This window comes from Diceros bicornis, chromosome 32 (assembly GCF_020826845.1).
Source record: "Diceros bicornis minor isolate mBicDic1 chromosome 32, mDicBic1.mat.cur, whole genome shotgun sequence".
Taxonomy (NCBI): Eukaryota; Metazoa; Chordata; class Mammalia; order Perissodactyla; family Rhinocerotidae; genus Diceros; species Diceros bicornis.
In genome coordinates this window covers 8,477,391-8,502,286 of record NC_080771.1, presented here as the reverse complement: position 1 = coordinate 8,502,286, position 24,896 = coordinate 8,477,391, and the positions used below count along the sequence as shown (strand labels likewise).

Genomic DNA, 24,896 nt, shown 5'->3' with positions numbered 1-24,896 from the left:
TTATCCAACTCAAATTAAACTCTGTGGCAAAAAATTCATTTTCTCATTAGGCAATCGATGTTACCTTCCATAATGCAATTCCCACTTAGCTCTTGGCCACAGCTGTTGTCTTTAAAACAAAGTTCTAAATCTGTAGATCATGCCAAAGGATATGATCTCCTTAGCAGGTGGCTAAGAAAATCCATAATAGGTATGCATGATAAAGAGAATATGAATTTTTAAGAAGTCCCCTGTAATGAACAGAGCTCTCCCTTCTAATCCGCCCACAGTCAGTGATCCAAGAAACTGAAATGTAAATAGAAAAAAAATGCATCTGTGAAGTTACAGGTATAAAATTCTGCAACGTTCCTCAGACTCTTGACTCTTATTTCCAGAAATAGGAAGGGATTAGAGACAATAGAATATTACTTTATTTCTTTAGAGGGCAGTAGATTAAAAAGTGTTTACAGTTGTTAAGCTCTATAATTTATAGTGTTAATAATGCTCATCAGTATTGAGAACATTTCACACATTTGGATATGCAAATTAAACCGGGAAATGCATAAAAACATATTTATCCCCAGAAACCAATCAGTACACACAATATAACATAAAAGTAAAGGAATATTACTTGATATACACATGTGACTAAAAGCATTTTAATAAGAAAATCTATCATTTTTATAAAAAAGCTTTCCATTTTAAACATCACCACTCAACAACGACATTTAAAACACTACCAATAAATGTCTGTACAATTTCAAGTAAGAGCCACTGCATTTTCCCTGGTGGGGAGATTTGCTTTCAGTCATCTTTTTTGTCTGAGGTACTCTCTTCATGATTTTCAGGACTGACTTTATTACTTGTGAGTGAGGGAGTTGCCTGGATTTCTTTCGGTAATGAAAACACGTGGCCTGTCTGAAGGTCTAAGTATGTTGTAAATATTTTAGCATATTCTGGATGCTTTAGGGCAAAACTTTTAAATTCCTCTAGAAAAGAAGAAAAAACAAAATCCAATAAATTGAGGTGAAGCTTCTTTTGGCATGATGTACACTAACATGTGAATTTAATAATACATTATTGCAAAATTCCATTACTCAACCCTCTAAAAACTGTACAACTATTTCAGAAGATAGCTTTTCCATGATTTAGTCAAGTTGAAGATATGCATACACTATGACTCATTAGTTCTATTCCAAAGTATATTACCTAGAGAAATTTGTGCATGTTGCATTCTGGGAGACATGTACGAGAATGTTCACAGCCACATTATTCATAAGAGGTGAAAAATGGAAACAACTCAAATGTTTGTCAACAGTAGAAGCAGATAAATAAATTGTGGCATATTCATGGCACATTAATGTTATACAGCAATGAAAATGAATGAACAGCTGTGTTGTAATAGCATGGATGAATCTTAAAGCCATTGGAATGAGAAAAGCCAGATACAAAAGAACACATACTATATGAGTTCACTATATAATGTTCAAAATCTTAGGCAAAACTAAAACACACTATTTAAAGATACGTACTTCTATGGTAAAATGCTAAAATAAAGCAAGGCTCAGATTCCTTTTTAAGTCAGGTCAGTAAAGCTCTATTTCTTGATCTGAATAGTAGTTACACGAGTGTACACTTTATAAAACTTCATTATGCTCTATATTTACCTTTTATTCAGTTTTCTGTATTTTTGTTATTTTTTTGTAATAAAAGTTAAAAAAAATTCTATTACTCAGGAATTTCTACGACAGGCTTTTAAAACTATTTTAATCCTTAACTCTGGTATAGAAATATACAGTCTTGAAAAGCAGAGCCCCGAGTTATGATCAATAACGGCAAGTAGTGTGTCCACTACATAATAATCACGGCATGAGACCTTTGAGCAGCAGACCTCTTCTTATCTCGAGTGTCTTAGATTTAGAAACTGAAGTAGAGCTACACAAGGCTTACTACATTAACCACCAGAATTTGAACCTCAAGCTTCCAATAACCGGGGGTTTCTGAAATATGCTATCCTCAGTTTTGCAATTTCTCTATCCTCTTCTGTTTGGATGAAGAACATTTTATTGAGCCTATAGAGCAAAGGGAGCCTGGTCTTTGGAATCACCTTGCTATTTGGCTCTATAATAAAAGTATTTTAACCCAACGTCCTATTTCTATCTATTTTTTTTTTTTAATCCCCTGATAACCAAGAGTCTACTTCATGGCACATTAAACCACCTAACAATTCTTGAAGATAAAAATAGGTCTTAGTGATGAGAAAGTCAACAGACTGAGCCCGAGTCATTCTTTGCAACTGCAACATTATTTTGCATTAATAGACCACTTTAGACTTCCAAATCAGGTAAGCTATTAATTGTTCTTTCTTAACATCCAAAATAAAGGTTCATCTGCAGGAGTCTATTTCAATGATGAGGACACAGGGGACATACGTGACTTCTAAGATGAGTAAGCATGAGAGTTGATCTACTGAAATCAAGAGCTTTAACTTCAAGACTTGTGTTCTGTTCAAAAGATCAAGGTCTCTGTTCTCTTTGGGGATGGCAGTGGCATTAAAGAACAACTCATTTCTAGAAGAAGTGCTGTGAACTGGTGATAAATGGAATTTGGGCATTAATTTGGCTACTGAAAAACCAAGAATGAAAACAATTTAAATGATCATATTTAAACAATTTAAATGGTCACATTCATGATACATTTCAATACCTATTCTTTGATAAAATCATGCTTAAATACTTCAAACATTCCTGCAAAAAAAAAAAAAAGTACTTGCATAATATTGGGGAAAGGAAAATATTCTGTGTATTCTGAAAAGAAAAAGATTGAACTCCAAAAAACAAAGCATATTTCCCTAAAAAATTATTAAAATCGAAATTCAATTACTTAATAATTTGATTAATTTGAGTAATTTGATTAATAGTCATAAAATTATGACTACCTACAAATAAATTTTGGGATTAGCTTCCATTGAAATAGCTATTCCAAGTAGCTTTCCAAAATCTGGTATTTCAGAGTAACAGAGTCTTACTTATGAAAGAAAAATGGTCAGAGAATTATTAGTTCACATGGGGTTTATGACTCATAAATTTTATCTCAGGAAATACTTTCTCATTTTATACTTTCTTGCTTTTTTTTTTTTTGTAATGCACTTAGAGTATAAGTGCCCTAGGCACTTAATTACCTGAAATAGAATAAAGGGCAGCCAAAATGACAGTAATTAAAAACAGAGAGTAATGTGATCTAATTCCCCGGTCCCATGAAAGTTAACAAGCTGAAACTCTTTGAACATCATAAGGAAAAATGCATTCATGAGGAATCCCTCTCCAGCCTGAGGGAAAAGACTGGGGAAGATAAGCCGACTTTACATCTAGGACCACATCAAAGCCAAGGCTGGGAAACAATCACCTAGGCCTCTCGGCTGCTGCCCTGTGTGGTGTGTTTCTCAATGACTGCACTGTGAAATATGTGAAACTGATGTACCATCCTTCCGCCCGACAGAGCTTATTGTGATGTGTGGACTCGAGCCATCAGGAGAAAAGTCGGTCACTGACAGATGGACCTGCCACTTGGCCAAAAGGTCTTCCTCCACGATAGTCCCTACCTTTACCTCACCTTTACCTCACCGGGTGCCAACAACATGACGAGATAATGAATGTGAATGCTTACCTAAGCACTAACAGTAAACATCAACAGAAGGTCTAGCTACTGTTACGCTTGTTGGTACCTCAGTCCATATCCCTCTATTGTGGTTACAACCCAGTTTGGTTAACTTGCTCCGTTTGGCTTGGTCACACTGGCAGCAGAAAGGAAAAGCCCCTCCAGGAGAGGCAGGTCAATGGTGTGGGCTCTAAAGCCGGGCTGTCTGGGTGTTTGAATCCTGGCTCTGCTGTTCTCTAGTTGGATGATCTTAGGTAAGTTACTGAAATTCTTTGCATCTCAGTAAAGTAAGAATAACGAAGAGTATTGATTAAAAAGGCTTGTTGTAAAGATTAAATGAGTGAATAAAGATAAAATGTTTAGAAGAGTGCGCAGCATATGCTAAGCCCTCAATAATTAGCTACTACGATTACACCACTATTGCTATTATTACTATCATCATTATTGCTATTATTTCTACTGTTCATATAATTAGTGGAGGGAAGGAAACAACATTCCCATATGAGGGTCAGTCCAGAGTTCGGATGCCCTCCTTATAAACTAAATCAGGGGCCAAACTGCCTACTCACCATAGGACACAGAATCCCCCTGGGCTATTTCCTTGAAGAGACCAGAAACATCAAGATCAGGCACTCCAAGGGAAGCCTGCAGAATGGTTGAAAACTCTTCCTCGGTTATGTAGCCATCCTTGTCAAGGTCAAAGAGCTGAAGGAAAAAGAAAATAAAACGTAAGAATTAGCTCCCTCAGGAAAATAGTGGTGTGGAATAATCTTGGAAAATAAGCTCTTTAATAATTCAAACATTTATTGTGCCACGGATTAGGGATATGTATATGAAGAAAGTATGGTCTCTCCTGTCCTCGCAACACTTACAGTTGAGTGGTGGAAAGATACAGAATTAAAATAGGGGCTACAACAATAGGAAGTACAAAGAGACATGGGAGTCCTGTGGAGAACAAGATGAGAGAGAAGTCAGGGAAAGCTTTACAGAGGAGTTGCCTTTTGAGTTGGGTCTTAGAACATGAAGAGATAGTCCCAGACCATACAAGGAACTAGCAAGTGATTGCTGGGGGCTCGAGTCAGGACTGAAGGACAAGCAGAGATCTGATCATGATGGATATATAATGCCTCACCTAACCCTGCAGGATTATGATGGGAGGGGATGTGGTGTGATCATAAGTGAACTGACGGAGCTCTCTGAGGCAGAGTGTGGAGGATGGATTGAGAGCAGAAGGTTGAAAACACTAGAGGCAGGAAAAACAATTAAGAGACTGAGGTGGAGAAGCAGGAAGGACAGGAAGGGACAGAATTTATAAGGAGGCAAAGATAAGATTGCATATCAATTAGAAGTCTGCAGTGATGGAAAGGAAGGAGCCAAGGACGGCTGAGGTGTTCCAGCTTGGGCAACTGGGTGAAAGTGGTTACATCACTAAGAGTGGGAGCACAGGCGCCCAATGAGATCAAGAGCTGGACCTGGAGAGGTTAAATTTGAGTCAGAGGTGCCAGGAAAAAGTAAGTGATTCTGGGCCAGCCCCGTGGCTTAGCGGTTAAGTGCGCACGCTCCGCTACTGGCGGCCCGGGTGCGGATCCCGGGCGCGCACTGACGCACCGCTTCTCCGGCCATGCTGAGGACGCGTCCCACATACAGCAACTAGAAGGATGTGCAACTGTGGCATACAACTATCTACTGGGGCTTTGGGGGAAAAATAAATAAATAAAATTAACAACAAAAAAAAAGAAGTAAGTGATTCAGCATATCAGCTCGGGAGAGTGATGAGGCTTGAGATAGGAATTCAGGTAAGAACTGGAACTACAGGTGTATTGAAGCTTATCCGCAGAGAACATACCAAGTAAGGCAAAGCCCTGAGAACAGCAAGAGTTGAGGTGTGTGTAGGGAAGAGGAACCTGCAAAAAAAAACTCAGAAGAAGCAGTGAGAGATCGAGAACCAGACAAGAAGAGCATGCATTTTGGAAGCTAAGGGAGGGCTTTCAAGAAAGGGGAAGAGACTTTGACAGTGGTTATGGCCAACAGAGTAAAATGCCATAGAAAGGTCAGCCAAGAAGCAAAGAGGTTTGCTGGATTTGGCAATTAGGAGATCCTGATGACATAATGATGTAAAGACAGTTTCCAGGAACTGGAAGCCAGATGGTAACAGGAATCAAGGAATGAACAGAGGTGAGAAGTGGGGGCAACAAGGATGGACTTCCCTTTAAGAAATTATGTAGCAAAGGAAAGGAGATAAATGGGGCAATAACGAAGCACAAAAGGAGGTTGTCCTTAGAAAGGGAAAGACAGAATATGTTTATAGGTGGAGAGGAAAAGGCAGTAGGGTGAGATAGATTGAAAGTCAAGCAGCAAAACAGGGGGAACAGTTAGATAATTAAAACCCCATATTTAAAATCCTCTCCTGGTTATTAAAAATTTTTAATGATATAGCACTGACTGGGCAGGCACTGATGAAAAGAGTTCAAATCACTTCACACATATTAACTCATTCGACCCTTACATCGTCTTATGTAAGGTAGGTGCCACTATTAGCCCTATCTTACAGCTAAGAAAACAGGCACGAGGAAGTCAAGCAACTTTCCCAAGGTCGCTTGTACTTGTAAGAGGTGGAGCTGGCATCAAAATCCAGGCAGCTAATATCTAGAGGTCCTACTGTTAAGATATCTACTTCTGACCAAATACATGATCAAAACCAGGAAAAAAAATAGGCATTAGATAAGGTGTGATCATCGTGAAAAGAGCAACAAGGAAATATTGAATAGTATTTTAACTGTCCATGAGGGTTGGGAGGAGAAAAACATAGTATTTTGAAGCTGTGATTAACACCCACAGCTGAGGAAGCACTGCTTCTAACCCATTTTCCACCACTCAGCCCCAAAGTGGAGGTAAGAGAGTTGGAAAGTGAAAAGTGAGCTGGCATTTATTTTCACAACCTGCAGCCCCAGGGCTCTTGATGGGCCTTGGACTTCAAACTAACAGCCAGGATTCAGTCACACCCCGCTCCTCACCAGCTCTAAGCTCTCCTTAAAGGCTTCCACTCCTCAACAAGTCTCACCAACTCATCCAACAGTCTAAATTCTTGCCACATTGGGTGCTTTGGTGGGTCTCACTTCTGTGTAAGTTCCCTTCACACGTCCATACTGGAGACTTACTTCCTCTCCTGTCCATTGTCACGACTACTCCAGATCACTCCCCTCACTAAAACTCTCAATTTCCCTCAATTACACATCATCCCCAATAATCTCCCAGCTACACAGTTCTTGGATCTAAGGTAAATCTCATGATCTGGGCTCTGGTAGAACACTTAACACCCTAGTTTCCTTTGAGAACGGGGGAATGACATCTCCCCATTGCAGAGAATACTGCGGGACTCTTAATCAAAACATTCTGTCTTTCCTGGCGAGCACATGGCCCAAGACCATTTGGACCCTGCCTGGAACATGAAGGATGAACGGAGCTGGAGTTTGCTCAATCTTGTTGCAGTGCCCAAGGGAGAGTGTAGAGTAGTTCCTGCAGCTGGGGCCTTTGCAGCTGCCTGGTTTTGAGTCTTCCCTTGAGCCTCCTCCCCAGTCTTCCAACGAATTCCTCAGCCAGAATCTATGCCTTCAACTATGGCTTACAACCGCTGCAGTTTATTGCTTACAACTGAAGCATTCTAACATTCTACCTCCAAAGGTCCCTGTGACGATGAAATGAGATCAAAGATGGGAAGTTGTGTGAAGTGCTACCCAAATAAAAGGATGTGAATGGATCCTATATAAAAGGATACTACCTCATGAAAAATAAAGGTATGCCAACATATTTTCAAAAAACCTAAAACATACCTAAGAAGGAAGTTGAAAAAATAACCATTGTAAAGCATGACCCCTGCCTTACAGAAAAAAGAGTTAATTATATATTTAAGTCCTCCTTTCCTCCTTCCCCCAGCCCCAAACCAAGGTCTAGGCTAGATAAAAATCACACGACTCCTTTAAAAACAATAATTACTGTGAGTAAGGGCCGAATTTTCTATCAGGTCTTTCATTGGTAAACCAAAAGTGACCATTTGCCCAACTAAACTTGTAATTACACATACAATCCCAAAACAGAAACAGAAATGTATCGGGATTGGAATAAGTTAGCTATGTGTGTAATTTTAGGTTTTATGATGAATAAGTCTGTAAAAGCCAAATGTTTTAAACTTGGAAAAAGTTCTGGCCCTTGCCTTATGACCATCTGCTAAGCATCAACCACTTGGGTTCTTTATAGGCCTAGCAGTTAACTCAGTTTAAACCAATCTGAAATAAAAAGTAAACGAGGACTCCTCTTGTCAATGATAGAACACATGAAAATTCCTGAGGCTATCCCTGGTGTCCTCTAAGACTTGAGAAAGAACTCTTGGAGGAAGAGAGTCTTTGTAGATAATAGAAGGGGAAAAAAAAACAAAAAAAATAACGGCTTGTTGGAGTCACAGTGGGATATTCTTCTCAGAGACAATCAGGAAGAGATAACAGCAAGAAAGAGGAATAGAGAATAGAGAAGGTCTGCAGCTGTCATGGTGGACGGAAGCAAAGAGACCAGCAAGGGGCTGAACAGTAAGTCACTACATACAGCTTGGTAAGACAAGTAGGGAGACCAACTTTTTGTTTTACTTGAGAGCAGACCATATAAGCTTAGAACTCCAAGGGGACATGCCCCTTAAATACTAATTAGATGAAGTGCCTTCCATCTCAGAAGAACTGAAAACATAATTTGGGAATGTATTCTTCCCTCTCTTTTTGGGCATGTAATTGATAAATGGAGTCTGAGCCCTCACAATTCAAATCTCCATCAAGTTCTGCTGGGGACTCTTATTCATCTGCCTCCTCAATATTGCAGTGAAAATAAGTGTGATACTGCAGGAAAACATACAGTGTGGAAACTTGGGACATTTATGATGATGCCCACCTGACACCACCACAACAAAATAAATTCCATCAGGAAAATACCACTTAAAATAACTCTGACATACAGAGCGAGAAAATAAGGATAGATCAGAACTTTCCACATGGTGAATTAGGAGGATTAGTGACAGGTGGTGTTTATTTATAACCCTCACTTAGGGGCTTCAAAATGGGGAGGCTGAAAAGAAATAATTTTTTAAACTAATTTGTCAAATCACCTGCTCTTCGATCTTGACGTTGTTAGCTGCTTCCAAAGACGTTTTTGCTTAAACTGATGCTGTGTTTTCTTCATTCTCAGTAGCAATTGTCTTAATCACATTACCCTCGTGTACATGTCACAGCAGATCTATAAGCTCATGTAACAGATTCACTGATTTTCAAATAATACACTTAGAGTCGACACTTGTTTATGAGACAGACGAAGATGCTTTCAGTGGGGCTGACAGTACCTTAAATGCCACTTGGATGATCTCCTCTGTGTTGGCAGGGTTGCACAAGACAGCCAGGCCAATCACATACTCTCGGAAGTCGATACTGCCATCATGGTTCTGTGAAAGGAGGGGGGAAATCAATTAGTAGGACCACTAGTTGAATTACTATTAATCACGGCCCACAAGGTGAAATGCAGTTCTACAAAACAGCTCAACATCATTGTGCACTGAGCCTATGTGGAAAAAATTTCGCACTGAGATAGAACAGCAAGCCAACGGCCCACCCATTCTCAATTCAGAAGGAAGAAAACTCTATTTCTGTTTAGCAATAAATATAAACATTTTATCATTGAGGCTCATTTGGAGTGGCTCTGTGGCACCCAGCATGGGTTCTTGAGCTCAGCCTTGATGGCAGCCCCTCTGGGGAGGCAGGATCTAGGACTTTCATCCTAGGTAGGAATAAAGCACTCATTCTCCCATTGATAGTGGCCCTGCCATGATGGCCAACACCAATGGGTCCCTAAACAACCCTCTACGTGTAAAAAAGGGAAGGGAAAGGAAAAGGGCAAATTGAGGCAATAACTGTAGCTAACATTATTTCTTCCTTCCAGGCTTAATCTGCAATACACCAGGAGTAACTGAGCAAACCTGAGTAACTTCAATGCCCCTTGGTGATATCAGGCCCCAAAAGATCGGGTACTTCTAAGCCTCTGGAAACTACACCTAACTAGTGTGATGGTAATATCTATACACCTCACGATGTATTTCGTGATGGCAATATGAAAGAAGAGGTTGATAATTCTAACCCAGGCTGACTGAATGCAGAGTTTTTACTACACATTAACTACTCACCTAGACAGGAATTCATAGAGAGTTTGAAATGGAGAGAAAGAGAGAGCTTAAGGAAGAGGAAGAAAGGGAGAAAGAGGCACAGCAGAGCGGGAAGGAGGACTGAAGGAAGAGACAGAAGAGCGAGAACTAAAAGGAAGAAAGGAGGAGCAAGGAAAACGAGATGGAGAGTGGAGGAGAAAGATGGAGAGGAGGAAAGACAGAAGGAGGAGGGAGAAAGGAAGGGTGTAAATAAACACAATGATTGTAAGCCCACGTGTTAGAATCATTTTGGCAGCAAAATCTTCAAGTCATGAATCCCTAGATAAACTATGAACTAGTAACAACAAAGCTATGAGTACTTGAAAGATTAACAAATAATGTCTGGCATCAATAAGAGTGTAATCTTGAACTGTGACTGAGTATCTACTTTTCAACCATCAAGTCTTCCTTTAGGGCAAGGATTGCTTGCTTTGTGCGGCAGTGGATACCCATTACCCAGTTCACACAGGTGGGCACTAAAAACAATACCACCTTTTTTCCATTGACCCTTACCTACTACTCTGGGTTCATTTTAAATCACTAAGGCAAGTGTTCTGCCCTGGGGTTTCATGGAAAGCAGAGGCTGAACTGGTGTGCATTTTTTGTATGTACATTTTTCTAGGGAAATTTTTGTAGCTTTTTATCAGCTTCTCAAAGCAACCAAGACTCAACAGGTCAAGAATCACTTTCACCACACTACTTTATCTTACTGCAGGGTGGGAAGTAATAATGTATTTTCACTTTCGCACCGGAGAAGATAGAAACAGGGAGGTTTCAAGATTTCCCTAAAGTAACAGGGTTTATTCCTGAGACAAAACTCAGGTCATCCAACTTCCATTTTTGTCTGGTTACCAGACTCTAAGAGAGCTATTTTCTTCAACCCATTTTATTGATGTATCATTTACATTCAATAAAAAGCATCCATTTTGAGTGTACAGTTTGATGCATTTTGACAACTGTATACACCACCACAATCAATATTGATGACATTTTCATCACCCCAGAAGCTTCAGAGAAGGTAGAGTTTCAAGGGACATAACTTCCTTCTTGTGCCACCATTTAATTTTCTTCTGCATTTTAGAGGGTTGTTTTCCATTAGCGTTAGAGGTGGAGCAGATTATTGAACCATGGGTATAGGTATTGCTCAACACTGGTAAATTTCTTCTGCAACTGGTTTTCTCCACGAAGCAACATAGAAGTCTTGAGTAGAAGTTCTTAAGAATACACATAAGATTGATCTGTGGGCACTGAAGATACAATCATAGATTGTATGATTAGACATACTCCTTTGAAGTTATGTTGTATCTTTATTGAGGCATCCAATTTTTATTTATAGTACCAAACCCTGCGTATAACACAGATCAAACATAACTCATTTTTCAGATGGAGAAAAAGAAATGTCAAGGATCCTTGATATTACCACTAGTCACAAAACAAGGTAATATTCTGGACCTCTGATCTTCATTAACAGTCACTTATGAGTGGTTTTAACTGACAAAAGAATGTGAAAGCAGAGCCTTGATAATCATTCACATGAGAAATTATAAGTAAATTTTCATCCTAGTAATGCGAAAGAAAAGGAAAAGCATGAAAATTATTCTGAGAGATTTTATTATTGGATTAATAAAATAATACATTGTTAAGTTTCCAAATTCAGAATAATAAAATTGAGAACTGGAAAGAATCTTAGAAATCATCTTTTCAACTTCTTCATTTTCACTAATTAAAAAAATGAGACATAAGTTTTACTTGAGGTCACAAAACTCACTACTGCCACAACTACAGTTAAAATTTAGGTAATCTGACTCCCAATCATTCAAATTAAAACAAGTAGCTTGATAAAATATATTCAAAAAAAGTACTAAGAAAGTAGACAGCAAAATACACTTTTTTAATTTTTCAATTTCGTATCAGCTCCATGATAAAAATTATTCCTCAGATCTGTGATTCTTTCCTTAAAAACCCATTGAACTCTTCCGGAAGAATTATGAACTTAAAAAAAAAAAAAAATTGAGACTTGAAAATATTTCAGGACCACATCTCAAAGGAGGAGACCAGCTTTCTGGAAGGAACCCCTAATTCCTTCCATAATCTGTCCTAATCTGGAGGCCAGGACAGCCCAGAGTTGGAACCAAGGAGTTGCATTGAGTCACTGCAAAAAGAGGAGGTAACGAAGCCTCGCTGAAACTCTAGCTGTGGGCCCCACCCCTGCCCTGGCAGTCAGCAGGATCAGAAAAGCATGGAAGTGAGGGCTGGGGTCACTGTGGGACCACGTCACCCCAACGTCTTTCCACCCCACAGTCATACCACACCGCCTTCCAGGACCAGCAGGAAGTTCCAGGCCACTTGTTCACACATGGACCATTTGAAATTCCAGGAGGAATAAATGGTGATTTTCACGTGTCTGATTCTCAGGTATCAGTTCCCTAAGGTTTTTCATAGTTGAATTTATTCAACATTTTCATTCCTATAGAATCAGATACTTTTTACAACTTTTAAGTCTAGCAACATTTAAGGAAATGGTTTTTAATACATTTCGAGATGGGAAACTCCCAAGGATAGGGACTATTTTCTCTTTGTTGTAATTGATATATCCCTGCAAATGAGAGATAATCAATGCCACCAAAATAATTTCAAAGTGAAACAGAACCTACTATGCTGCAGCCAACAGAAAAAGGCTTTGAGTCTTTGAAGAAACTCTACAAATCCAAAGGATTATTATTATTCAAATTCCGTTTACCTGAATGTTCTTATTAAGAGCAAATTTCTACCCACGTACATAATTGTATTACTAATTTTCTATGAATTAAATTGTTTTAATCCACTTGGCACTAAAACTAAATATTTTTAAAAAGCAATTCTGAAAGCTTTTCAAGATCAATAGGCACTTACATATCAGGACCCTGGAGGTGCCTCCACAAATATTTTTTAAGGCCTCACTATGGGTTAGTTGTGCAATACTACTGATGAAATTTCTGACTGCGGTTGCTATATAAATCAGCTTTTGAAAACAGATGTACTACTGCTCAAAAAATATTTAAAAAGTGACCTTTAAGATGATATATAAATTTTGAATGTTCTTGGATGTTTGTTTTCTTAGGTTCAGAGCATATAGTTCTTTTTCCTCCTGTTACAGTTTATAGAATTCAATGGATTATATCAAGTTAAAGGTGTTTTTCAAAATCATATGGGATATTTCGAATTTAAAAATGTAGATGGTACAATTTTACATTTTTTAAAAATCATTGAGTATTATTTTCAACTTAGTACATTGATTGTATTGCTTAATGATAGAAATTTAAAATTAATGGGATGGAGTTACATGAATCAAAGACCTTCATCTTAGACTATAAGTAATTTTCCAAACAGAAATGGCAAAATTTTTTTTAAAATTTCAGGTAAATACTCTCCCTCTTATATTGAAAATGTGCCTTTAAAACATCAACTATTGGAATGAAAACTAAGAAATTCAATCATTCATCTGGCTATTGGTTCTATACAATGTCAAAGATTTGAGTACTTGAAAAAATCCAGAGTTTGGACTGAATTTTCTGGTATCCACTCTAGTGACTAGGGTAATTTGTGCAAATTTTATATATATTCAGAAAAGAAATTTAGGTAACTTCAGGATGTCTTGCCCTGTGCATGCAGGAAGAGAATCATAAAAGTAGGTAATCCCTTAACTTGAGGAGCAAGAGAAATACTTAACACCACCGCTAGTGTGAGGTGATTGTCTTAACTTTTATAAAACATCTAAAATGAAGTAAGGAAAAAAGAGCAGGGCTATATTGTCCTTTCCACCATGTGGAAAGGTTAAATTATAAACTTAATATTCTGAGACCTTAAAAGGCGTCTTGGCAGCTTTCCCCTTTCTCGGCCACATTCCTACACCCATGCCTAACATATTAGTGGGCTTATTCTAAAACGGGGATCCTGATATTAACGTGTGGTTGCTGGCAGCAGCCTCCTTCTTATATAACCATACCTGGTGTAAGTAGCATACCAGAACAAGCTTAAACTACAAGTCCCTTGAGGATGTGATCTTTGTGCCGGGCTCAGTGCAGAATTTTATGCACGTGGTGCTTCATAAATATTATATGGTGGTGACAATGGTGAATACAGAGGTCAAATGCCAACCCCTCTTAATTTCACCAGGGATTTCTCCCAGGCAGCTGAGGGCTGTTAACAGGCCAGTTAGAACAGTTACACTTTCCTCCAAATGAGTCAGAAGGGGAAGGAAGAATTTATCTTCACACTTAGGAGGATCCTCCAAGGTAGCCCGGGAGAGAGGGCATGCATTAAAAACCAGAAAAGCAGGAGGGGTAGAAATCAATTCAATAGCAGGCAGGTGAGCTGAGCAGCAGTTGGAAATGCAGCCTCTCTAGCTGAGGCTACTCGCACAGTGATTCTGGAGACTCCTTGCTCCGCTATAACCACCTCAATCAAAATGATAAAGCCAGACCAAGGACCATACAAGGCAGTTTCTCTGTATCCCTACTTTCCTTCTCCTGGACATTAGCAACACTGACTCCCCCACTAGGCCTCAGTTTCAGCTGAGACCGATCTGAAAAACACTGTGAGACAGTATTTACTTTAAAACAGTGGCTGTCAACCTTGGCTGCTCATTAGAACCACCTGAGGAGGTTTAAAAATTCTCGTCTCTGGGCCCACCTCCCAAGATTCTTATTGAACTCATTTGCAGTGAGATCAGGCATCAGTGTTCCTAGAGAGCTCTCCCAGTGATTCTCCATGGCAGACAGGGCTGAGGACCACTGCAAAAAAAGAGTCAGCTATTTATATATCTCTATGTTGCTTTATATACCAAATAACTGATTACAATTTGTGAAAGTTTTTCCTTTTTTTTCTGTTTACTTTTCTCCTGCCTGAGTTTTCAAAGAGGAGCAAAAGAAGATTCCTTGCTCTGAGGCAGGGCAAGACATGACAAGAGCTGGCTAACATCAGCTAGGCATGCCTGATTTTGTATGAAATACATGTAAGAGTGGTCATTTTGATTTGTGAAAGCAGCCAGAGACATTCGGGACTAGGGGTACACCCTTTCATTCCCTAATGCCCTGACCTTTTTCATGAATGTATCAAAACAAAACAAAATTGCTACATACTTATTTCACTAGAGAAACAGGACTAAAGAATCTGAGAATTTTAGATAGTTGCTCCACCATTAAAAAAAAAAAAATACTACCCTTAGAAGAAATTGCTTAATTTCACATTTCTGAACCTCTTTCTATACAGTTAAATACATTTCCAGGAAAGCATTTTTTATTTTTTTACATAACGGAAAGGCCAGATGTGAAATTAAGAGAAAAACAGATTTTAAACTTCCCTCCTCCTCACTTTTTTTAAGGGAAAAATATATTTCCTGAGTGCTTTGTTGATTTATTCCTGAATTTTTTCATAATCTCATTCTTAACAACAACAACAAATCTCCTGCTCCTTGGAATTCCTTCACCAAATAAGCAATGACCTATTAAAATCTACTCCATGAGAGCTCCGCCCTGCATCCCCCATCACACATATAAGTCCATATAAATCCAGTATCTTAAAAAGCTAATATACAAACCACGCAGAATATTTTTCATGAAAAATCTGTTTTAATAAGCAGTAAAGGGCAGCGCAAGTTCAGAAATATGTAGGGTTGCGAAAGAGCTCACTAGGAGATGACAGCTGTTGGACGGGGTACCAGCAATCATGCAGACAGTGTGGCTAGGCTCTCAGCAGTCCTGTCCTCCAGGGAGGGGCCTGACGTCCGCCCACTTCAGGAATACATGGTCAGCTCCAGCCATTCCTGGATAGACACTTCAATTAGGCCACTGGCATTTCTATCCAGAGATTTGAAGGCACGGAACATGGCATCTAGGCGGACCAGACAGCTGATGAAGTTGTTAAAATCCATACTTCCATCCTCATCGGCATATCGGCGGATGATCATTTGGTAGAGTTGCTCATTTAGCTGGAAACCTGCTGCCTGCAGAGCCCGCTGCAGCTGGGAACTTCCCAGGAACCCGGAATGGTCCCAGTCATGCTGCTTATAAACACACTGCCATTTCTTGATGTTGTTCCAGAGGTACTTAAATTCTTCAAAGCCCAGCTTCCCAGTCGTGTCACTGTCCATAACAGATACAATGCTCCGGCAGGTGTCAAGACTAAAGCCGTCAGTCTTCAGATCCTTGTGCTTGGCAAGGACTTTGTTGAGAATATTCATTAGGTCGGTGGCACCCACCTCCATGTCCGGTCCAGCCAGCTGTGCAAATTGTTGCCGAAACCGCCTAACTTCCTCACTTTCATTGGCCTCCACGGTGGTGAAATGCTGCTGAGTGGGTGGCGGTTCCGGGGTATACTGAGCTGCCGCAGCCTCACTGATAAAATTCACAATTCCTCCAACTATCCCTCCAACATTTCCTCCTCCTCTTTTCTGACCGCCTCCTGCAAGAAGGCCTCCAAGAGCTTCTCCAAGACCTGCATTTGCTCCTTCCAATAAAGCCTTTGCAAGAAACATGCTGTTGGTTTAACAAGCACGTGTAAAAGCTGCTGAAATCTTGGAGATGGTACGAAGAGCGCTGAAATTGAGTCTAAGTAGCTTATCTGTGGAAGAAGTGGCTTTTCTGTACCTGTTTACACTGCACCACACCCCATGGTGTGATGCCTCACCTCCTACTGAAGTTGCCTGAATTCCATCAGGTCCTAGCACCTGTCATTTTTTAGAGGGCCTCAATGAAATATTCAGAAGTTATAGTAAGTATGACAAATTAACTATACATTTCTATATATCATTGATTTCTTAGTTCTTTCTCAGCTCCTGAAAGATGACATGCATTTTCCTCCTAGGAGAAGGTAAAGGACTCAAGTATATCAAGAATTTCTCTTCTAAGGAATATTTATTGTTAGGTTAGAATTGAAGAGTTCTTGGGCATTGGAAGGATATTTACGTAATCCCCTCCCTTTAGCAAAGATTCCCCAAATCCAATGTTCTTCAGAAAAACTCGGAAGGGGGATTTTTAAAATGCGGGGTCCCCAGGTCCCATCCTCAGAGATTCTGATTCTGTAGTCTGCTGTGGGGATCATGATCTGCATTTTTGGAATCTTTTTTGAAGTGTAACATACATATGGAAAACCGTACAAATCATAAATGTGTAGCTCAAAGAATTTCACAACCTGTACACACCCATGTCATAAAACCCAGAGCAAGAAATAAAACCTCACCAGCACCCCAGAAGCTTCCTCCTGCCCCTTTCCTCTCCCAAGGGTAACCACTATCCTGACATCTAACACCATAGATCCATTTTTGTACCTTAAATAAATGGAATTATACAGTATATACTTTTTTGTGTCTGTTTTTTTAAACTTTTAGTTAATTTTTTTAATTGTGGTAAAATACAACATAAAATTTACCGTCTTAACCATCTTTAAGTGTACAGTTCAGTGGCATTAAGTACATTCACAGTGTTGTACAACCATCACCACCATCCATCTCCAGAAATTTTTTCATCTTGCAAAGCTGAAACTCTGTGCCCATTAAACAATAACTCTCATTCCCTCTTCCCACTATGCCTTGGCGACCACTATTCTACATTATGTCTGTACGAATTTGACTGCTCTACGTATCTCATGTAAGTGGAATCACACACTATTTGTCTCTTTCTAACTGGCTTATTTCACTTAGCATAATGTCTTCAAGGTTCATCCATGTTGTAGCATATGTCAGAATTTCCTTTTTAAAGCTAAATAATATTTCATTGTATGTATATAACACATGTTGTTTATCCATTCACCCACTGGTGGACCCTTGGGTTGCTTCCATCTTTTGGCTTTTGTGAATAATGCTGCTATGAACATGGGTGTACAAGTAGTTCTTTAAGTCCCTGCTTTCAGTTGTTTTGGACATATACCCAGAAGTGGAATTGCTGGATCACATGGTAATTCTGTTTTTAATGAACCACCATACTGTTTTCCACATTGGCTATACTATTTTACGTTCCTACCAACAGTGCACAAGGGTTCCAATTTCTCCACAGCCTAGCCAACACTTGTTATCTTCTGGGTTCTGGGTATTTTTTTATAGTAGCCATCCTAATGGATGTGAAGTGATATCTTATTGTGGTTTTGATTTGCATTTCTATAACAATTAGTGATGTTGAACATCTTTTCATATACCTGTTGGTCATTTGTATGTCTTCTTTGGAGAAATGTCTGTTCAAGTCCTTTACCCATTTTTAATTCGGTTGTTTGTTTTTTGTTGTTGTCGAGTTGTAGTTCTTTTTATACTCTGGGTATTAACCTTATCAGGTATATGATTTGCAAATCTTTTCTTCCATTCCATGGGTTGCCCTTCCACTTTATTGATAGCGTCTTTTTTTTTTTTTTTTTTTTTTTTTTTTTTTTTTTTTTGTGAGGAGATCAGCCCTGAGCTAACATCCGCCAATCCTCCTCCTTTTTTTGCTGAGGAAGACGGCCCTGGGCTAACATCGGTGCCCATCTTCCTCCACTTTTATATGGGACGCCGCCACAGCATGGCTTACCAAGCAGTGCGTCGGTGCGCGCCCGGGATCCGAACCAGCGAACCCCGGGCCGCCGCAGCGGAGCGCGCGCACTTAACCGCCTGCGCCACCGGGCCGGCCCCTTGATAGCGTCTTTTGATGCACAAAAGTTTTTAATTTTGATGTAATCTAATCTATCTAATTTTTCTTTTATTAATTGTGCTTTTGGTGTCATATCCAAATCAATGAGAAATCCGATGTCACAAAGATTTCCCCCTATGTTTTTGTCTAAGACAAAACACAGCAATTGTAGCTCTTTTTAATAATAATTTTAGCTCTTATATTTAGGTCTTTGATCCATTTTGAGTTAGTTTTTATATATGGCATAAAGTAAGGGTCCATTTCATTCTTTTGCATGTGGTTATCCAGTTTCCCAGCATAATTTGTTGAAAAGACCCATCTTTCCCTATTGAACGGTCTTGGGACCCTTGTTGAAAATCATTTGAATGCACACCCACACGAGGGTTTATTTCTGGGCTCTCTATTCTATTGCACTGGTTTTTGTGTCTGTCTTTATGCTAGTACCACACTGTTTGGATTATTGTAGCTTTGTAGTAAGTTTTGAAACCAGAAAGTGTTACACTTCCAACTTTGTTCTTTTGCAAGATGGTTTTAGCTATTCAGGGTCCCTTGAGATTCCATATGGATTTTAAGATAGATTTTCCTATTTCTGTAAAAAGAATACTGTTGGGATTTTGATAGGGATTGCGTTGAATCTGTAGATCACTTTGGGTAATACCGACATCTTAACAACATTAAGTCTTCCAACCCATGAACATGGGATATCGTTCCATTTATTTGTGTCTTCTTTAATTTCTTTCAGCAATACTTAGTTTTCAGTGTACAAGTCTTCTACCTCCTTGATTAAGTTTATTCCTAAGTATTTTTTATTCTTTTTAATGCTATTGTAAATAGAATTTTCTTAATTTCCTTTCAGATTGTTTATTGTTAGTGTATAGAAATACAACTAAGTTTTGTGTGTTGATTTGTATCCTGCAACTTTACTGAATTAGCTTATTAGTTCTAACAGGGGTGTGTGGGTGTGTGCGTGTAAAATCCACAGGTTCTTTTTTTTTTTTTTTTGCATATAATGTCATGTCACCTGTAAGCAGAGATAATTTTACTTTTTCCTTTCTAACCTGCATTCCTTTTATTTCTTTTCTTGCCTAACTCCTCTGGCTAGAACTTCCAGCACTATGTTGAACAGAAGTAGTGAAAGCAGACATCCTTCTCATGTTCCTAATCTTAGAGGAAAGGCTTTCAGTCTTTTACCATTGAGTATGATGTTGCCTGTAGGCTTTTCATATATGGCTTTTATTATGTTGAGGTACTAGGTACTTTCCTTCTATTCCTAGTTTGTTGAGCATTTTTATCTGAAAAGGTGTTGAATTTTGTCAAATGCTTTTTCTGCACCAATTGAGATGATCGTATGTATTTTCCGATTTATTCTGTTAATGTAGTGTATTACATTGATTGATTTTCAAACATTGAGCCATCCTTGCATTTCAGGAATAAATCCCACTTAGTCATGATGTAAAATCCTCTTAATGTGCTGTTGAATTCTGTTTGCTAGTATTCTGTTCAGGATTTTTGCATCAATATTCATATGCGATATTGCTGTGTAGTTTTCTTTTCATGTAGTATCTTTTTCTGACTTTGGTATCAGGATAAGGCTGGCCTCACAGAATGAGTTAGGAAGTCTTCCCTCTTCTTCAGTTTTTAGGACACGTTTGAGAAGGGTTGGCATTAATTCTTCTTTAAGTCTTTGGTAGATTTCACTAGTGAGCCATCTGATCCTAGGCTTTACTTTAGGAATTTTTTCTTTAGGAATTTAGGAATTCCTAGGAGGTTTTTTTTTTTTTTTTACTGATTCAATCTCCTTACTAGTTATAGGTCTGTTCAGATTATCTATTTCTTCATGATTCAATCTTGGTAGGCTGTGCATTTCTAGGAATTTGTCCATTTCATCTAGGTTATCCAATTTGTTGGCATACAGTTTCTCATAGTACACTCTTATAATACTTATTTCTATAAAATTGGTAGTACTGTTCTCTCACTTCTGATATGTGTATGGGTTTTCCGTTGTTGTTGTTGTTGTTCAAAATTACTTTTGTGAGATTTGATTTTATATTTTTAATAAGTATCTTCAGAAGTCAGTCTATGACAGATAGTCCCAGACAATACGTTGAGAAACCCTACCTTTGATACTAGGTAGAGTCAGGGTACAAGTCCTTCAGAGGTCTTTGGAAGTTCTATTGATGAACTTGGAAACGTGGCCAGGACGTAATAACTAAGTCATTATTTCACTTAGTAATTTGGGCCTCAATTTCAAATCTACAAAATGATGACAATAGTATCTCCCCTGCCTACTTTATAATGATTCAATCTCATTTATTATATATCATGACTTGGACTGAGTGTTTAGGATACAAAGATGACTATATCAGGATTATTGTGCTCAAGCATCAAGTAGACCCACAGAAAACTAGTTGTAATGATAATCAGAACTCAGTGTTCACATTTCTACTATTAATACTAAACTATTACATTTGTATATAATACTCTTTGGAATTTAGGTTTCATAGAATTCCTCTGAAAGACACAAAGGTATTCGAAATAAGGAAAGAAAAGCCAGAGAAGTTAAGCTATTTATTAAAGATCATATAGCTAACACATCGTACTGTATTATCAAACTACTGTGGGAGTCCAAAAGGGGAGCGACGAATTCTGCTGAGGCAAAGGAAAGGAGAACATTTACCTACAGAAGAGATAACGTGCAGGCCTGACTATAGGCTGAGTCAGAGTTCTCCCAGAAAACAAGGGACATGAAGGGACAGTATAGTAAAAAGACAGAGGAAGAGAAGGATGTGTGGTATTCAACAGATGGCGAATAGGCCAACGTGATGAGAGTCTATTGCTGGGAAGGATGGGAGATAAAGGCAGATGAATAGGATAGAATTGGATTGGAATGGGCTTTGACTGCCACGTGGCAGAGTCTATCTCACAGGTTACTGTGGGAACCACTAAGGCTTGAATATGAAGTCAAAAGGAGATTAGGGGTGAGCTTCCTTTGTAAACTGCACAATTCTAGAATTGAATAATGATTATTCTAGCTATTATTAGGAAGAGAATAGTAGCTAGGGGACACTGCTCTGTTCAGGACATGAGAGCAATGTCTCCTTCTGCCACACCTAGTGCTTTGTGTAAACATCGCCAATGACTGGTTTTATGGCACAACGACTCCAATAACTGTTATCATGGGCACAATAAAATGGACTCTGCGAACACCAAAGGCCACTGTCTTCCTCAACTACACAGAAGACGCACCACAGAAGGACTGTCTTCCTTTTAGAGGATCGCCAGGGGCCATCTGGCCTCAGATGGATTTAAATCCATTGATATAAACCTCTCTCAGAGCAAATTACATGGGCTTTGTTTTTAAGATATTGCAAATTAACTTGGTAGCATCCATTGCCATATAAAATGTGGCTCCTTATGCCCATCTGAAGTGTTTCTTGCTGAGGTTTAAATCCAATTCCTCTCATTTATTTTCTGTGAAGATGGAGGGCATTTGGCTAGCAGTTTCTTATAAGCCATCACAGAATAAAAGACTATCATTAGATTAATGGGCTTTTCCTTCTCTGGACTATTTAATCCTCTCAGGCTATTTATTAGAAAATTAATAGCAACTTTGGCTGCTGTCTGGGGGAACTCTACTGTCAGATCTGGAGAACAAGAGTAGGGACAGAGGCCACATCTGATGGAAAATTTAACCCCAATTTGAGAGGAAAGAATTATTGAAGTTAAAAAGTAAACAGTGACACATGTATGCTATTAGCAACATTATTCATAATAGCCCCAAAGTGGAAACAACCTTAAACGTCCACCAACTGGTGCATGGAGACACAAAATGTGATACATCCACATAAGGGAGTACCATTTGGCAATAAAAAGGAATGAATTACTGATACATGTGACAACATGGATGAACCTCAAAAATATTATGCTAAGTGAAAGAAGCCAGACACGAGAGACCATATACTATTTGATGCCATTTATACCAAATGTCCAGAAAAGGCAAATCTGTAGGGACAGAAAGTCTTAGTCTCTATTCTAGACCAGGTCTAGAATAACACAGAAGGACTTACAACTCTATAGTGGTTGCCTAGGGCTGGGGGATAGATAGGTGACAAGAATTAACAGTTAATGACACAAGGAGTCATACTGGGGTGATGGAAATATTCTAAAACTGATTCGTAGTAATGGTTGCATGAGTTGGTAAATTTACTAAAAAACATCATTGAACTGTATGCTTAATGGGTGAATTACACGATATATAAAATATGCCTCAAGAAAGTTATCCAAAAAAAAAAAGTCAACAGTGACAGTTTGTAGCAAAAAGAATACTGAACCGAGTTCTAGCTCAGTCCTACGATAAACTAGCTGTGTAGCCTTGAGCATGTAACTTCCTCTCTTAGGCTGGCAGCCTTCCACAAAACGAGGAAGATGGGTAATCTGACACCAAGGGTCCTTTCGGCTCTAAAATTCTCTGAGCCTAGATTTTCATGTGTCCTGAAACAGTGACAGCAGCATCATTCTTACCATGCACTTCGTTTCCTTCTGGTGCCCAAGTCTTTTTATACTATATATTAGTTTAATTCAATCTTTCTTTATCTTGGGTCTGGTTTCACAACTTTTAAAGACATGTTACTTTCCCTTATCCCCACTTTGACATATTATCTGGTTTTCAAAAGTATTCCTGATTGCAACCCATCAAGTACGTCACTTCTCCAAACAGAATTCCAAGGTGGGGGGCCTGAACCAGGTCTAGAATGACATAGAAGGAGTCACAAGCCCCACTTCGAGCGAAGCCTTTCTGTCAAGTGGGGCTTTCACCTAGAATCAACATGATCTGGACCAGACCTTCCTAATTTATTGATGAGACTGTCGGATGAACTCAAAAGCCTTTCAAGGGTCCAAACAGATAACATCTATTTCGTTTTCTTTATTATCGTAGGCTGTCACTCTGTCATAGGAGGAAATTAAATTGGTCTGACACAATCTGCTCTTTACAAAGTCCTGTTCTTTACTTCCTTATACTCTTGGTGGAGGCCAATAATTGCTCATTTGCTCTAGTAAAAAAGTTAAGCTTTAACTGTTGCAGTCTCCTATCTGTTTCCTCTAAGCATCTCCTCGGTATACTGGCACTGAGAAGCCAAAAGTCAAGCAGGAAATTCTCATGCTTAAATGGATATTTCTACTGTAACAACACTCAGAAAATACTACGATGGACTAAATAGGGGAGCTACGTCAACCTGAGAATTGAAGAGGGAAATGGTCAAACATATAGGACCCCAAACTTTCAGGACAACTTGTATGACTTAATAGAAAAGTTCATCCAGCCCACTCAGAAAGTGATAGCCTTTTCCACGAATTACATCATATAAGTTACAGAGTAGATTCCATATAACAAATCCTGATTAACTGAGATTGGAATCAAGATGAGTTCTTTTCACATGAGCTATGAAATACTATAATACATATCAAATCTGAACTGGAAATTTTAAGGATAGAAGACTTCACTGGTGGTGGCTACCATTCAGCTCTGCCACTGTAGTGAGAAAGCAGCCATAGACAATACATAAACGAATGGGCACGGCTGTGTCCCAATAAAACTTTATTACAAAACAGGCGCCAGACTGGGTTTGGTCCAATTGCTGATTGCTGTTATATTTCCTAAACTGATGAAAACAAAGAATGCTGGTAAGGTTCAAGGACTGGACTGAAGGACTACAATCAGTGCTTATAGTGACCATTGTTAATTTGGGGGATACTCCGCATCTGATTTAAAGGGGATCGTCCTGAATCTTTATTCTGGACTAATGTGTCTACCTCTTGTTGACACCCTCCCACAGCTCTAACTAGTGGCATTTCATTCATCTTCACTGATGAGAAAGACTGACTTCTAATTCTTCAGTTATAGTCTGGCATAAGCTCACTCTCTCTTTTTACCAATACCATTGTGCACATATCATAGACTAATAACATTTAGATAGATGGTTACTATTTTCATTCTGTAAGAAAATTGTGAAAACTGTCATGATTTTTCCCATTTCTGCCTTCTAACTTGTACTTAGTTCTTCTGGCATTACTAGGTACTTTGTTTAGACAGGAAAAGTGTGTGTCTACTTCAGCAATCTAACAATCCAGCATCTTTGGCTATTGTAAACTTCTGCAGATCTTTTATTACTGTTTCACATTATGTGGCATGAATGCGCTTCTTTATCCTGAGTTCTTGCTGTCAGCCTTGTTCTTGATATTAGTTCAAGTGCTACATCATGAGTGCCAATAATAACAAGCATCCTTGCTTGCCCCTTCCTGTTAGAGAAGGTGGGATGCTCTGGTATGCAGAGTTCCTGCTCATGCTGAGAGTTAGGACAGGGTACTCCCATGGCTTAAGTAATTGGAAATAAACAGAG

General features: G+C 38.9%; 2 protein-coding genes across 2 annotated transcripts in view; both read right to left on the bottom strand.

Annotated features, from left to right (window-relative positions):
* Positions 1 to 387: 387 nt before the first annotated feature.
* The window catches only part of LPCAT2 (lysophosphatidylcholine acyltransferase 2), a 68,233-nt gene continuing 43,724 nt past the window's right edge, over positions 388 to 24,896 (bottom strand). The window contains exons 12-14 of the mRNA XM_058527829.1: positions 9,014 to 9,112; positions 4,206 to 4,341; positions 388 to 968 (exon numbers count right to left, since the gene is read on the bottom strand). Of these exons, the coding sequence (XP_058383812.1) occupies positions 784 to 968; positions 4,206 to 4,341; positions 9,014 to 9,112 (420 nt within the window). The 3' untranslated portion in view covers positions 388 to 783. The remainder of the gene's footprint in view (positions 969 to 4,205; positions 4,342 to 9,013; positions 9,113 to 24,896) is intronic.
* On the bottom strand, positions 15,450 to 16,689 carry CAPNS2 (calpain small subunit 2). The gene has a single exon (XM_058527830.1). It carries the CDS (start codon positions 16,377 to 16,379, stop codon positions 15,639 to 15,641), a length of 741 nt encoding a protein of 246 aa, XP_058383813.1. The 5' UTR covers positions 16,380 to 16,689; the 3' UTR covers positions 15,450 to 15,638.